The 16,607-nt window shown below is 37.6% G+C and overlaps 1 protein-coding gene across 2 annotated transcripts in view; it reads left to right on the top strand.

Annotated features, from left to right (window-relative positions):
• Positions 1-16,607, top strand: part of MED14 (mediator complex subunit 14) — a 71,970-nt gene that overhangs the window by 26,027 nt on the left and 29,336 nt on the right. For both annotated transcript variants that reach the window (XM_080831169.1, XM_080831168.1), the window contains exons 11-16: positions 3,433-3,558; positions 5,461-5,539; positions 9,611-9,770; positions 13,715-13,909; positions 14,286-14,420; positions 16,450-16,526. In XM_080831169.1, coding sequence (XP_080687295.1) covers positions 3,433-3,558; positions 5,461-5,539; positions 9,611-9,770; positions 13,715-13,909; positions 14,286-14,420; positions 16,450-16,526 — 772 coding nt within the window. The remainder of the gene's footprint in view (positions 1-3,432; positions 3,559-5,460; positions 5,540-9,610; positions 9,771-13,714; positions 13,910-14,285; positions 14,421-16,449; positions 16,527-16,607) is intronic.

The following is a 16,607-nucleotide window of genomic DNA, read 5'->3' as shown; positions in this document are numbered from 1 at the left end:
TTATAATCCCATCACCAGTAGTGTATTTTGAGGCTTCCAGTTTCTTTGCATACTTACCAGCACAGGTTACTGTCTTTTGGTTTCTAGCCATCCTGGTGGGTGTGAACTGGTGTATCACTGTGGTTTTGATTTGCTTTTGCCCAATGATTCTTGCACATCTTTTCATCTGTCTTCTATTTCATAGTTTTAGCTCTTACATTCAGATTACTTTTTGAGTTTACGTTTGCATGTGGTGTGAGGTAGGGGTCTACCTCTTCTCTTTTGTTCGGGGATATGTAGTTGTTCCAGTGACATTTGTTGGAAAAAACAGTTTTTGCATTTAATTGTCTTGGCACCCTCATAAACAAGACTTCTCAGGATTTTTGCAATCTTTTTTTTTTTTTTAAGATTTTATTTATTTATTTGACAGAGATCACAAGTAGGCAGAGAGGCAGGCAGAGAGAGCGGGGTGGGGGGGGGGGAAACAGGCTCCCTGATGAGCAGAGAGCCCGATGCGGGGCTCAATCCCAGGACCCTGAGATCACAACCTGAGCCAAAGGCAGAGGCTTAACCCACTGAGCCACCCAGGCGCCCCTGCAATCTTATTTTTTTTCTTATTTCTAACTTTTCAAAATAGTAAAATTCTAAAATTCATTTGTTGGGATTGCAGAAAATCAAGGAATCAAGGTTTGTGACCTTTTTTTTTTAATTTGTTAATATTTGCTACAACCTTTTTGTGATCTTTTGATAGGCTCTGGTTTACTTTAGTATCCGCCATAAACAAGGCTTAGTGGTAGTAGTAGTAAGTAAAAAACTCAGTGTTGTTGCCCAGGGGATATTGAAATTACTTTGAAAAATAGACTAACCAAGTATTTATGTAAGAATAGTTTTGTGTCTTGTTAATATAAGGTGCAAAGATTTTTCTTCAGTGCCTTTTTATAGAGATTTCATTGGTTGGGTGGCCAGAAGGTCTGAGTTGAGCTGCATGCTCTTGAACAAGTAGCACTCTTTGGGCCCCATTCTCTTCTGTAACTCAAGGATGTTAGTCCAGGCTCTTCCTAGATCTCTGACTGGTGGGAGTGTGCTCCAGCAGTGGTTTTCATGTTCTGCACATCCATATAGAGTCCCAGGTGTGAGAGAACAATGCTTTGGAGGCTGTACTGTGTTTCGGAGGAGAGGTGCTTGCGTGTGGGCTTGGGGTCCTCAGACCTGCTTAAATCAGAAATGAGGACTGCTACAGGAAAAGGCCTGCTGACCCACCATTTTACGACATATGCTTTAACTTGTTTTTAAATTTGTGTTCATGCATTTGTATTCTTCATGCAGTCTTACTTGATCCCTTTTGTGATGGAAAAACATGCTTTAGTCACATCCTTTACTGGGACCAAGGACTGTTCTTGGAATCTTTTAGTGCAGTCACCCTTAATCACCTGGCTTTTCTTCCCACTCTTCACTAGATAAGCCAGGGAATTGAGTAGCTTGGACAAGGGAGCATTTCAAGGGAGGGCTGGGGGATGTATAGACAGCAGGTTTGGGACAGTCTAGATGGCAGTGTGTGGTCTCGTGTTGTGGGGAGGAATGTCTCAAGGGAGAGCAGGCAGAACTTTGGAGAGGTCAAAAAAAGGCAGTGCAAGGGTGCCTGGGTGGCTCAGTTGGTTGAACGACTGCCTTCGGATCAGGTCATGATCCTGGACTTCCAGAATCGAGTCCCGCATTGGGCTCCCAGCTCCTTGGGGAGTTTGCTTCTCTCTCTGACCTTCTCCTCTCTCATGCTCTCTCTCACTCATTCTCTCTCAAATAAATAAATAAAATCTAAAAAAAAAAAAAAAAAAGGCAGTGCAAGGCATGTAAGGTCACTTGCCAGGTGGCCCCATTTGCAGCATTCCTGTCTCTTGAAAGCCAGGGGAGTCTCCCTTGTGTTGTGGTGTGTCAGCGCCAGAATCGGGATATCAAGGGCAGTTCAGAAGCTACGAACCATGCACAAAAATAAAACAAAACTGGTTTTGCTTTAAAGAATATGTTTCTAATCCATTAGGGATTATAACAGTACAGATATGTGTTAAAAATCAGCAACCCTGCTTCAGATCTATAAGCACTCTTTATTATATTAACAGTAAATTCAGCAAAACATAATTTGAACTAAGTTCTCACACCGCTCTAAATTACAAAATATTGTAAAAGAAATTTGTACCTTTTTGTTCTTTTGTGTTTGTTTTAGGTGACAGCTCTGCTGGCTCTGTGTGTTAAACATTTCTTTACAAATATATAGTAGACCTACTTGAAAGCAATTTATTTTCTGATTTAAATATGTCTCCTGCTAATTTTTGGCTTTATTAACTTGTTTGATAATTTCTTTGTATAGATAGCACCAATGATAACTTCACCCATTTTAATTATTGTGCAAACTCCTAATAAGAGCTTTTGGTTTGTTGCTTTGCTTCTTAAAGGACTATAGATAATGTACATTGTTGAGCACTTTGTTTTTTAAAGCACCTTCACAAACTTGTCATTTCTTCCTCCTAAGGACCCATGCCATGGACAGGAAGATGTTATTGTTCTTGTTTAACAAAGTAGCACAGAGAAGTCACCTGTTGAAAGGCTGGGCCTACATTACCACTCACCTCACTGCCTGCCTTTTCTTCTGTGCTGTAGCGTTAGAGGAACGTGGTAACTAGAAGAGCATATTCCTTTTATAACTCCTCAGTCTCAGTAGCTCTGTGCTTTCAAGGCTTTGTTCCTTTACTAGGTTTTGTTTTGCCAGCTTGTGGGACTGAGGGAAGAGTTAATTGGGCCTGGTGGAAATAACGACAAAGCTCTAGAATAAGTATATTGGCAGCTTTGGGAATTGGTGTTTAACAATTGCTTATGTTCTTATTTCATCTGTGACTTGAAAATGAGGTTACATAGATAACTGGAAAATTTTTTTTCCTATATAAGCAGTAATGCTTAATAGTTTTCACGTTCAGGTGTTTTTTTGTTTTTAAACACATGGGCCCTAATTGCCAGAAAACCTCTGTTAATGAAGAATGGCATTGAAAATATTGAGGCCATAGATGAAATTTATTCTGTTTACCAATTTTCTTCTCACTGTATCAAAAAAATCCTTTAAAACTAACTACTTAGTAATTACTGAATGAAAGTAAAACTAGAACTCAGCTCACTGATGAAGTTGTTTTCACTAGCTCTTTTAACCTTTTTTAAGAGATCTTGGTTTTTTTTTTTTTTTGCTGTAGTATCTGAGAGGGGTATGTTTATTTCAAGGCACCTTGAGGAATACATTCTTCCTTTTGAGCTACTAATTGACGTAATAGTACTATTCCAGTTTTGCAAAATCATGTTTTTCCTCTAACATTCAGGATTGTTTGATAGTTCATTTGTTTCTACTCACTGAGAAATAATTTTTTCTGGAAAATATTCAGATAGAAATATGATTTTTTCATTCTAACTGTTCAGCTTCCATAGAGACTGCACTTCCAGCTCTTGTTGTTCCCATCCTGGAGCCCTGCGGTAATTCAGAGTGTCTACACATTTTTGTAGACTTGCATTCTGGAATGTTTCAATTGATGCTATATGGACTCGGTAAGTTACTCAATGATACAGTCACTCAGTGTGAAGAAGAATGTTTTCATAAAAGCAAACTAAAATTTTTTTGCCATTAGGTATTGGAAGGGGTGGTATTAGCAGTGCAGAAAGTAGATATGGAAGGAGTAACTCTGGCTGACATCTGTTCCTTGAAGCCAATTATAAGTCTACTTTGGATTTTCTTGTATCAAAAATTAAACCTCCCAATATGAAGTACATTCATGTTGTTTCTCTTTTGTAAAAATAGTAATGTTGATGGCTGATGTTTTTTAGGTTAACAATATTACCACTAATAGTTGGGTGACATGGAACCAACTACAGGGGATTCTGTTGTCCACTCATGGCTGATGAACAAATTTATGACAGTGTAAAACATCTAAAAGTTGACCTAGGGTCCAGAATCCTGGAGAAGAGCGTTTTTTTGTTTGTTTGTTTATTTGTTTTTGTTTTTTTCTGGCCTAAACACAGTAGACATTAATGTTGGATTTCTAACATCATCTTTTACCAAGTTGGTGCTCTGAAATGATGAACCACTTGGCACTTAGTGTTTTTGTATTGCTAATGGAACAATGTTCTTGCACATATTAGCACATTTACTGCTTGAAATTAATACTAAGCTAGATTGATAAAAGTAAAAGGTTTTCTCGTTATATGTATAAAGATAAATTTGTCTATGAATTGTTCATGGAAGGCTGGTCTCATTACTTTGAATCACGTTGCATTTATGTTGGCTAAATGATAAGTGGCATACTTAGGAATTAACCTTTTTAACTGTGGCCCAAAGCACAACACGATTGTTCATTCTTTAAAAAATTTTTTATTTAACTGTTTTCTTGACTATTTACATAATACATATTAATAAATAAGGAAGATGAACATGTAAAAATGAAAGAAACAAAAAGTAGTTACCTGTTAGCAGTCATTCTTGCTTTAGGGGATATATGCTTGGCTCAGTTCAGGCTACCATAACAAAGAACCACAGAGAGGGTTGCTGAAACAATAGAAATTTGTTTTGTCAGTTTTCGGAGAGTGGGAGTCTAAGATCAGCTTGCCAGCGTGGTTGGGTTCTGGTGAGGGCTCTGTTCCTGGCTTGGAGATGTAGGCCTTCTCTCTGTCATCACATAGCAGAAGGGAGAGCAAGCAAGCTCTCCCGTGTCTCTTCTTATTAAGGCACCAATCACATCATTACCTTGGTCCTACCCTTGTGACCTCATCTAAACCTAATTATCTCCCAAAGGCCCCACCTCTGAAAACCATCATGTTAGGAGTTTAGGGCTTCAACATAAAAAATTTCCATTGTAATGCTCTTCTTACTTTCTCTATATATTTTTCTTTGGTTAAAATCATTTTATGTTTTGCTTTTTGTGCAACATGTTATTATAACATTTTTTGGTGTCCTTAAAAATTCTAAGTGACATTTAGCAAGCTGACCTTAAGCCAACAGCTCTTGCTTATGCCAGAAATCATTTGTGTTTAATAAGTAAACATTCTAATGTAGTTTTATAGGTTTTGCATTTTTTAGTTTTTGCATAGTATTACTAAACTATATAATACTAGGAATTTGAAATACATTTAAATGAAAAATAGTAATTAACTACACAAAGAGTTTTGGGTATTAAAATGTAGGCAAAGAATTAATTCATATGTTTGTTACTTGTTCTTCCTGCTAGTGTACATTTGCTATTAATTAGTTGTCTTTATCTATATCTCTGTTTAAATGTTAAAGAGGGTTAACAAATTAGATTAAAATTTATGCCTAGTGTGCTCAGTTTAGTTTTTCTCTGACTCAAAAATAACATTACTTTTGCCTAAAACAATAATTTTCATGTAAGTTTTGGGCAACCTAAATATTTTATGCCTCATGTAAACAGCGAATTAATGAAGTGCTTTTTTCTATAGACCAGGCCACACTGGATGACATGGAAAAGTCTGTGAACGATGATATGAAACAAATTATCCCTTGGATTCAACAACTGAAGTAAGCTTATTTATTTAGCTCAAGACTAAAAATGGAAAGTTATTTTGACATGGTGTATTTTCTTCTCCATCATTACTCTTGATCAGTCACTGTCCTTAATGTTTATGACATGAAACTTGAGCACCTTTTGGTACTTGGAATTGAAATTCTCTTGGAATAGGGCCAAGATGGCAGTGTTTTGCATCTAGTTCCCCTCCAGAGCAAATACAGGTATGAAGGGCATGACACTCTACTTTTCATTCTTTGCCACATTTCCTCCTGTAAAAGCACTGTACAAATCACTTACACAGTGAATTTTATTGAATCTAGTGTTCTCTGCAATAGAGTCTTACTTGTTCTTACCCCAGATAATCTTCATGGTATGAATCTACCAGCTGACACTTCCAGAATAGTTGTTTCTGCTTCTCTGATACTGTCATTCAATACTGTCTCAAAATCCTTTGAATGCTTCACACTGTTAAACTAAAGAACATTGGAAATGCAGCTGGAGATAAGTCTGTGAGGTTTCATTACCATCCTGGTACACAGAGGTACGATTATGGCAACTCTAACAAACTCTCTTTTAAAATTAATAGAACAGAATTCCATAGGATAAAAATAAGTTCCAGAGATCAAAACTGAAACTGGCAAATGGAGAAGGGGGACAGGGGGCTAGACTATTCAGAGAAATCTTTTGGTTTTGTGATCTAGCCTTACCCCTTCTCCTTTTGCCAGTTGGAGTTGTATAAATATTTGGAGACTTCACTGTAATCAAGTAATGATTTTATTAATAAGATATGATTTTTAATGCCAGCAGATAATGTTTTATGAGCCTCCTTTTGAATAGCTGCTTAGTTTAACTGTATATGAAAAATGAATCATTACTCTGGGTAACGCATTCCAAAATTTTTAGTGATTTAGCATATTTTTGTGTATTTGGCTAAACAAATAAGGTTTAAATACTTAAGTGCTTAATAACTCACATCTTACGTAACTCAAGGTTATGTGGCAGTCTTAACTACCAGAAATATAAAACCAGAAAGCTAAGTCCCCAAAGCCTTAAACTTATCAAACGTGTCTCTGTACTTAAACACATAATTTCTAAGAAAGTTCTCCTAGTTATCACTTACAGTAGTGCTTCTCAAATGACCTTTGGTTAATGCCCAGTTGCTTGCTGATCTATCATGGGACATTAATGTTTTTGAGATGACTTTATTGAAGTAAAATTTCTGTACCATAGAATTCACCCATCTTAAGTGTATGACAATGACTTGTAAATTTACTGAGTTTTGCAGCCATAATCACAATCCAGTTTTAGAACATTTGGAACATTTTCATCACCTCAAAAAGGTGTTCGTTTATAGTTAATCCCATTCCCGGCCTGAGCCCCAGGCAACTATGAATCTACTTTCTGTTCTTACAGATCTTTTTTCTTCTGGACATTCGGTATAAGTGGAATCATAAACTATGTGGTCTTTTGTGACTTGCTCCTTTCACTTAATGTTTTGAGGTTTATCTATTTTGTAGTGGGTATCAAAGCTTAATTCCTTTATATGGCTGGATAATACTCCATTATATGGCTTTGTACCACATTTTGTTTATCCATTCATAAATTGATGGACACTTGGGTTGTTTCACTTTTTTTTTTTAAGATTTATTTATTTATTTTAGAGTTTGCACACAAGCAGGGGGAGGGGCAGAGGGAGAGAGAGAATCTCAAGCATACTCCTCACTGAGCAGGAGCCTGACTTGGGGCTCGATCTCATGATCCTGAGATCATGACCTGAGCAGAAATCAAGAGTCGCCCACTTAACCAGTTGAGTCACCCAGGCGCCCCTGGGTTATTTCAGTTTTTGGCTATTATGAATAATGCTGTTCTGAATATTCATGTTTAAGTCTATGTGTGGACATAACATTTTCATTCCACTAGGAATGGAATTGCTGAGTCACACAGTAAATTTATGTTTAACTTTTTAAAGAAACTGCCAAACTAGTTTCCAGAGTAGCTGTGCCTTGTTAAAATCTCATCAGCAGTGTTTGAGGGGTTCCGTTACCCTGCATTCTTGCCAACAGTTGTCACTGTTTTTGACCATAACCATCCCAGTGAGTATAACGAGGTATTGCATTGTTTTCATTTCTATTTTTCTAATGACTGATGATGTTGAGCATCTGTTCATGTGATTACTTTTCTTATAATGTGCAATGAAAACAAATTCTACAAAAAGGAAACAAAAAAATGTGTAAAATATAAGCCCCAATTTTTTATTGTAAGAACCAACAGGCAGAATTATATCTCAGAAAACATAATCAGAATGAACAGTATAAAAATAAAATAATGTATGCACATTTTTCGTTAGAAGTATACATAAATTCACTCTTATGCTCAGATTTTTTGTTCCCTGAAATCAAAACAAAAACTTAATGGCTATTCCATATGCACTTTGAAAAGATTATCTTGTATTTATAATTTATATAAATGCATACTTACTTGTATTTAGAATTTATATTGTATTAATATTATCTTGTATTTATCTTGTCTTATCTTGAATTTTTTAATGTGACAGATGAGCTTGTTTCTTGCTTATTGTAACTAATCGAGATTGGGTTGATGATGATGCTACTCACAGGAGATAATGTATATCTTAACTGTTTCTGTTTTTCTTTAAAAACATTCATAATGGAGATCCCAGTCTCAAAAAGTCTCACATGTTAATGGGACTGGAGGTAGAGTTTTGAAAGCAGTTTTGGCAAGTTCAGAACATTCATTTTGAACTTTTATCTGAAACATAGCAAGTATTGTTGCATTTTCAGAATTTATCTTCATTTCTTCATTTGTAGCCAGTTGTAGCAGTTGATCCTGTGAAGTCGCAGATAAATTTGTTTTTCCATGAAAAAAAAAATGCTTTCAGGACTTCATACATTTCTGGGTAATAGTTGACAAACTACCCTTAAAATTTTGTATGTTATGACATGGTTTTACTGCACGTGACTAGTACAGAGTTTTACCACATGCAGATCACTGCACAGGTGCAGCAGCACCTGAACTGGGCTGTGCCTTGTTCAACAAGGCCAGCCTGCTGATCGTGAGCGTGGATGTTGTAATTGTTATGTTGCTCTGGAAAATTTCTATAAATTCTTATTCTTACTTTCTGTAGTTATTTCATTGTGAACCAGTGAGGGTTTGTGAACCCTTTTATGACATGGTTTTGAGGCATGGGACTAGCACAGTACTTTTTCCATATATTTTTTATACACACACAGTGTCTAGCCTCGAGGATAGCTAATCAAATAAAAGTGAGAGGAGTACTATAAAAAGCATCAAACTGAAATCTGGTGGCTTAACCAAGAGAGAGAGGAGGGAGAAAAGATCATTAATACTGGCACCTGCTAGATACATAACCGTCACTTTACACATACGCAGAAGAAGAATGGGGACTGTAGATCTCTAGTGATACTAGAAAAATTAAGTACATTGATTTATTTATTTTTTAAAAAGATTTTATTTATTTATTTAACAGAGAGAGAGATCACAAGTAGGCAGAGAGGCAGGCAGAGAGAGAGGGGGAAACAGGTTCCCTGCTGTGCAGAGAGCCAGATGCGGGGCTCGATCTCAGGACCCTGAGATCACGACCTGAGCCGAAGGCAGAGGCTTAACCCACTGAGCCACCCAGGCACCCCAATTAGGTACATGTATACCTATTTATTGTTTGTTCTCTTTTGTTCTATAAATACTTCTGGCATTTTATAAAAGATGTTGAGGTTGGTTATTGCTGTCTTAATAAACCATAGGAGATCCGCCATTTTCTTCAATACACTGCTGCAGTGTCCCAGGCTTAATACTAGTTTAATTCTACCTTATGACTAATCAGTTATTCACATCAGAGTTTCAACTCCTTAAACTAGAACTAACAGACCAATGCAAAACTTAGAGAAATGATTCATCATTATGGTTATGTGTCTTTTTACTAGTTCAGTTAAATTTCAGATTGTTATTTTTTAGTGGTCTTCGGTAATCAATTTACAAATCAGTTGCACACAGTTAATCAGAAGAATCTATGATTTTGTGATGTGAATTATCTCCTTTCAATTAAGGTTTTGGCTTGGACAACAGCGTTGCAAACAATCTATAAAACATCTGCCTACGATAAGCAGTGAAACATTGCAGCTGTCCAATTACTCAACCCATCCGATTGGAAACCTTTCTAAGAATAAGCTGTTCATTAAACTTACCCGGCTTCCGCAGTACTACATTGTAAGTATACAAAGGGGAGATTTGGGTGATCAGGGTCAGTATCTCACATGATTTATCACTTAATCTAATCTGCAAACATTTTTTATTGGATATTTAACTTTAGTGATTCTCAACCTAGGTGGTAGGGATGAAGGACAGAGGAAAATCATGTCTAAGAAATGCTAAAATGATCAGGCAGGGTTGGAGAATATAAAGTATATCTCTGTCCCTCACCCTCAGGTCTTCTGTGTAGTGAGGCCTAGTTTCTGCATGGGATGAAGCATCTCCCGTGTGTGGGAGGAAAGCAACTACTCTGAAGGTGTGGAGATGTTTTGGTGTCAGATAAACTTGCTTGGTTTTAATTGAATGTTAACTTGCATAATGCATCCTTTTACTTTTTTTTTTTTAAAGATTTTTATTTATTTATTTGAGAGAGAGATATACAGCAAGAGAGGGGACACAAGTAGAGGGAATGGGAGAGGGAGATGCAGGCTTCCCACTGAGCAGGGAGCCCGATGTGAGGCTTGATCCCAGGACCCTGGGATCCTGACCTGAGCCAAAGGCAGATGCTTAATGACTGAGCCACCCAGGCGCCCCCATAATGCATCCTTTTACATACAGCTGGCTGAAGTAGCTTTATATTCTCATCCTTAATTGATTGAAGGCATACAGATATTGATTTTTACTCATTGCATTTTTATTGATTGCCTATACCTTTCAGGGCACAGTAAGATCCTTTCTTACTCTTTTTCCACTCTTTCTAGGTGTTTTCTAGTTCGTTTCCTTGAGATCTTTGAATTGGTTAAAAGTTGCAAGAATTTGAAATATGAACTCACCCTAAATATATTTCCCTGAGTATAGAAATAGTTGTGTATACCACATAGATATTTTTGGCTAAGAATCTGAGATGTTTGAAGAACTTCATTCAGGATTGTTGACTGAAGGTAGTGGGAGTGAATTTTTTTAAGGTTTTGAGCTGTATTTTTAAAAGATACTATCTTTAAAAAAAAGGTACCCTGTGTAGCCTGACATGTTTTAGGTTAGCATTATTTATAGAGAGCAATAGGTTTGTCATTGATACGAACTTCACTTCTTTTCTGAATTTTAAAACCCCAGACGTTGAACCAGATTTATCTGGTTCTTGGTGAGCCAGAACTTGGTGAGTTCTTTGTCTTCATCCTTGGTGAGCTCCCTGGTCTACATATAAAATGATATTGGGAATACATGCATGATAATCAAACCTGTGAACACTCCAAGATCCTTATACTCAGCCACAGACAAAATGACTTTTCTTATTTCTGATGTTATTTAGTATCAACAGAAACCAGACATTAGTTTCAATGACTAATGATTAATTAATTATAAAGCGGTAATTTGTTTCACGTAGCTTAGACCAAAACTGAATCTGTGTTAGTCTTCATCCTTTTGATTTCTCACTTATGGTTGCTACATTCATAGAAATGGGAAAAACTGCTACTGTGGACATTAACATTAAGAAGAACGGAAGAGGGGTGCTTGGGTGGCTCAGTGGGTTAAAGCCTCTGCCTTCGGTTCAGGTCATGATCTCAGGGTCCTGGGATCGAGCTCCGCATCGGGCTCTCTGCTCAGCAGGGAGCCTGCTTCCCTTCCTCTCTCTCTCTGCCTGCCTCTCTGCCTACTTGTGATCTCTGTCAAATAAATAAAATCTTTAAAAAAAAAAAATAAAGAACAGAGGAAAGGCTTGCTGCCTTTGAATGTCTGCCATTTTACTTTTGTCAGCTTTATTAAGATACAGTTTACATAGGGGAGAAGTTTAGACTGTGTCTGAGTTGTAATAAATGCATATACTATTGTAATCCCCATCTCAGCAGAACACAGAACAGATCCATCACCCCCCAAATGCCCTCATGCCTGCTTCTCTATAATCAGACCCTCCCCCCACTCTCAGTTGGTGACCACTGACCTGTTTTCTGTCTAGATAGGTTTGCCCATCAGTCTAGTTTCTTACACTCAGCATAATGCCTTTGATTTTCGTCCGTATTCTGATGTGTATTACAGTTCATTCCAGTAATTGGAGTAGTAGTCATGGTAAGGATATACCACAGTTTGTTTAACCAGTCTGGTGATAGGGCATCTGGGTTATTTCCATTTTGGGGCAATTATGAATAAAGCTGCTGTAAGCGTTTGCATATAGGTGTTGTTTGTTTGTTTGTTTGTTTGTTTTCCTAAGTGAACCTAGGTTTTCACTTCTTTGGGGTAAGTAACCAGGAGAAGGATTGTTGGGTTAGGTTATAATATCAGTGTATGTTTAGCTTTATAAAAAATAGCCAAACTCTTTGCCAAAATGGCTGGGCCATTTTGCATTATTGATGGCAATGCAAGAGAGTTCGAGATGTTCTGCATTCTTGCCAGCACTTGGTATTATAACTTTAAAATTTCAGCCATTCTGGGGGTACCTGGCTGCCTCAGTAGGTGGAGCATGCAACTTTTAATCTCGGGGGTGTAGAGATTACTTAAAAAAGAAAATCTGTAAAAAATAAGTAAATTTTAGCCATTCTGATAGAGGTATAGTGGTATTTTATTGTAGTCTTAATTTATGCTGCCCTAATGACTGATACTGAATATCTTTTCATGTATTTTTTTTTGCTATCTCTCTATCTTCTCTGGTGAAGCATCCATTTTTCTTTTAATTATTCCATTTCCCCAGGTGCGTCAGTGTTATATTAGGTGTTAGTTTAAGAATTTCCTGAAGAGATGGGGTGGGGTGAGGGAGAGAGAAGGGAGGCAGGAAGAGAGACAGGAAAGCGTATGTTTGTCAGAGCAATAGTCCAATGGCATTTATGTCTCCCCCTAAAGTATTTAGGGGACTTTTCTTAAATTTTAGGTAGAACTTGAAAAGAGTAAGCTGGTATGGGGTGCCTGGATGGCTCAGTGGGTTAGAGCCGCTGCCTTCGGCTCAGGTCATGATCCCGGCGTCCTGGGATCGAGCGCCGCATCGGGCTCTCTGCTCAGCCTTTCTGCCTTCTCTCTCTGTCTGCCTTTCTGCCTACTTGTGATCTGTCTGTCAAATAAATAAATAAAATCTTAAAAAAAAAAAAAAAAAAGAGTAAGCTGGTATAGTGGGTAAGAGCAAGGTCTCTGGGGCCAGCTGGAATCAAAGCATGACTCCATCACTTCTGAGCTCTTGAGACCTTGGGCAAGTAACCCAAGTATTTCATGCCTCAGTTTCTTCAACGGAAAACTGAAGGCAATAATCCCTTCTTTACAGAGTTATTGGGAGGACTGAATGTGTTAACGTCTGTTGGGTGCTTGGCACAGTATGCGCTGTGTAGTACTCTCTGTATCACCATTGGCTGCTGGTGGTAGTGGTGTCATTATCCTCACAATGACCTGTCAGGGTTTATTTTTATATGCTTCCAGTTGTGAGAGTTAGTTGTCATTCTTCTCTGCTCTAACAGTGGCATTCTTAGGAGGTTTTATTTTTAAGATTTTATTTTTGAGTAATCTCTATACCCAATGTGGAGCTTGAACTCATAACCACTAGATGGAGTCACGTGCTCCACCGACTGAGCCAGCCAGGTGCCCCCTAGGATGTTTTAACGGTTAAGGGAAATAGCGCAATTTGAAATAGATACCATTCTAGAAAATCTAGCAGATCTACTGGACTTAGGCATGCAGTGTTTTAAGTTAAGGTATGAATATCTAGAACACTTAATGCTGTCATAGTCTAAATGTCCCATTTGCTATATAGTTTATGGTGGTTTTTGCTTTTATTCATTAGGCTGATCTGTTTTTTAGAGAGCAAAGTATATATTTAACAGGAATGCTTTTTTTGTTGAGACTCATGATTGATTGGTCCTTGTTTAAAGAAGAAAGACCATCTACGTTAGATGTACAAACCTGAACCCTATGTGCTATAAGGAGGAAAATATGCAGCACTCATTAATTATTTCTCTGAGTCTCATTTCTGACTGGGGCCTTCTTAGGTTGTGGAGATGTTGGAAGTTCCCAATAAACCCACACAGCTGTCGTACAAGTACTACTTCATGTCTGTGAATGCTGCAGAACGTGAGGACACCCCTGTCATGGCGCTCCTGCTGCAGCAGTTCAAGGAAAACATCCAGGAGTTGGTTTTTCTCACCAAACCTGGCAAACAGCCTAGGACCGGTCCCAAGCGCAAGGTAGGATCACATGCAGAAGTGAGCACAGGATTTGTGTGTATTAACTCTGTCATGTTCTTTAACCATTTTTAACCTGAGAAAGAACTGGTTTATAAGAGGCTGGAGGGCAATAAGGCTTAAGTAACAATTTTCTACATTTTCTTGAAAATGCCTCTCTTTTAATTAATAATTAATTATACACCATTTCTACAAGGTTGCCGAATACACAATATTTACAAAAGTTTCCAGTATTTAGGTTGAAATATTTGCTCAGTAAATATTTGTTGAATGTATAACATTTGTTTTTGTTAACCTTGAGCTATAGTAGTTTAACTGCCTTAACTAATTGCATCACCTGTACTTTTGTACCCACTTGTGTTCTTTACTTAAATTCTAGTTGTCTGATGATCCATGTCCAGTAGAACCCAAGAAAACCAAACGATCAGGAGAAATGTGTGCCTTCAATAAAGTTCTAGCTCACTTTGTTGCTATGTGTGATACAAATATGCCATTCGTAGGACTTCGGTTGGAGGTAATTTTTGAAACAGTTTTGACTGCTCTGTATAAAAGAGTAATTTATAAAATTCCTTGCTAAAGCTACATGGATTCCATTAGGAGACCCAGAATGGCTGTGATCTCGGTTATTTTGGAAGGGTTGGGATTGAAATTAAAGCATCTCATGGTATACCTGTAGAACATGACTTACATTATTTCATCTTTCTGATTCCAAATTGTGAGCATTCTGCTCTTTATGGAAATGGAAAGTAAATTCTTCCCAATTTACAACAAAGATAATTTTTGAGTATTAACATCTTACTAGCATACCTCTTAGTAGGAACATTATCTCTTAGAGGTGGTTAGTTGATAAAGGTGTGTCTTATTTTTGAGTTGGTAAAGCCATGCATATTGCTTACACACTAATAAAACCAGCTTCCTTTCTGAGAAACAGGTCAGAAAGAATATTAAACCTGATTTTCACTCTTGTCACATGGACTAAGGAATAGACTTAGAATTAATGTCTTTCAAGAATACACAGCTGTGGTATCCAGCATGATCCCCAAACGAGAGTGAAGGGCAGTAACAGAACCTGCATTTTTATATTTCCAAAAAGGACTTTGGCCAAGGATTGACATCCCTTTAAAGGGATACACCAAAACCTTAATTATTTCCCTCTGTTTTAAAGTTTTACTTTTTGTAAGACTCCTCCCCTTTGTAAGTTATTGAGAATGAAGTGGAGACTTTGCCACAATAAAACTAAAAAAAAAATTTGTAATGTTTATAAATAAAACTGAGGTTAAAAAAAAATTAAAAGAAGAGACCTGGGAATGTGTGAATTATTTTAGTGAAACTGATGATGATGGTCTTGGGAAGACTTGTTGAATACTTCCATGCATTAGAGCAGAAATCACCAAACTTTTTTTGCAACGGGCCAGACAGTAAATATTTTAGGCATTGTGGGTCATATGGTCTCTTATAGCTACTCAGATCTGATTTTGTAGTGTGAATCAGCCACAGTTGATGTTTAAACAGATGAGTGCAGCTATGTTTCAGTAACACTTTATTTACAAAAACATCATTGGGCCGAATTTGGCCCATGAGGTATTATTGTATGCTGACCCCCCCTGTTTTGTAGGGCTTCAGGGTCTGAAGCCAGAGTAAAACTATGAAGAACAGGAACAGCCCAGAGAAATTGAGGCCCAGAAACAGGCATCTCAAATAGATACTCAGGTCCTTGATCTTGATGAATGTCAGATGCTTAACCCCTAGCCACCCAGACACCCCTGCATTCATCTTTTTAACTTACTTTCTGAATCCTCCAGTTGGGAAAGCTATCTCATTGGTAAATGCATAAATTGGAAATCTTTTCTTCTTGGGTTTCACACAGGAAGTATTTTAATTGTTAAAAATAAAAATGTATTCCAGAGGAGCATCTAAGTGGCTCAGTCAGTTAAGTGTCTGCCTTCAGCTCAGGTCGTGGTCCCAGGGTCCTGGGATCAAGCCCCATGTCGGGCTCCCCACTCAGCCAGGAACCTCTTCTCCCTCTCCCATGCTTGTGTGTTCTCTCTCTCACTCTCTCTCTCCCTTTCTCAAATAAATATATAAAATCTTTTTTAAAAATGTATTCCAGAAAAGTTATACACTAAAAACTATTGTTTGTGATTAAAAGTGGGATGTGATTATGACTCAGACTTTGTCTTAAACAGATATAATGAAGAAAGACATAAGAAAACCAGTCTTATTTTACAGTTGCATCATTCAGAATCACTAGGATTGATTCTCTTAGTCTCCAAAATTCTGAAGATTGGCCCCCCAGAGGTGTTTGTTTGGTTTTTGGTTTTTTTTTTAAACTAGAGGCTCTGGGTCATCTTTGGGTTTCACAGCACTTTAATATAGTTGCCCAGGAAATCAGGTGATGGAAGACAGTGTACCTGTCTGATAGGTTCTAACTTTGGAACAGAGTGGCCCTAGAACAGGTGCCACGAAACAGACACTAATACTTAGAAAAGGTAGTTTCCTTTGTAAAGTTGCTGGTCTGATCTACCTACTTTTTCTCTTACCAGTTGTCCAATCTGGAGATTCCCCATCAAGGAGTGCAAATGGAAGGTGATGGCTTCAGTCACGCAATTCGCTTACTGAAGTAAGTCCCCGTCCTGTGTCTCCCTCGAGGTCGCACGTTACAGCCACAGTGCTAGAGCTGTTTCTCTCCCATGAAACAGCA

The sequence above is a fragment of the Martes martes genome (assembly GCF_963455335.1).
Source record: "Martes martes genome assembly, chromosome: X".
Lineage (NCBI taxonomy): Eukaryota > Metazoa > Chordata > Mammalia > Carnivora > Mustelidae > Martes > Martes martes.
Note: the sequence above shows the minus strand (reverse complement) of the source record. Positions and strands in the feature narration are given on the sequence as shown.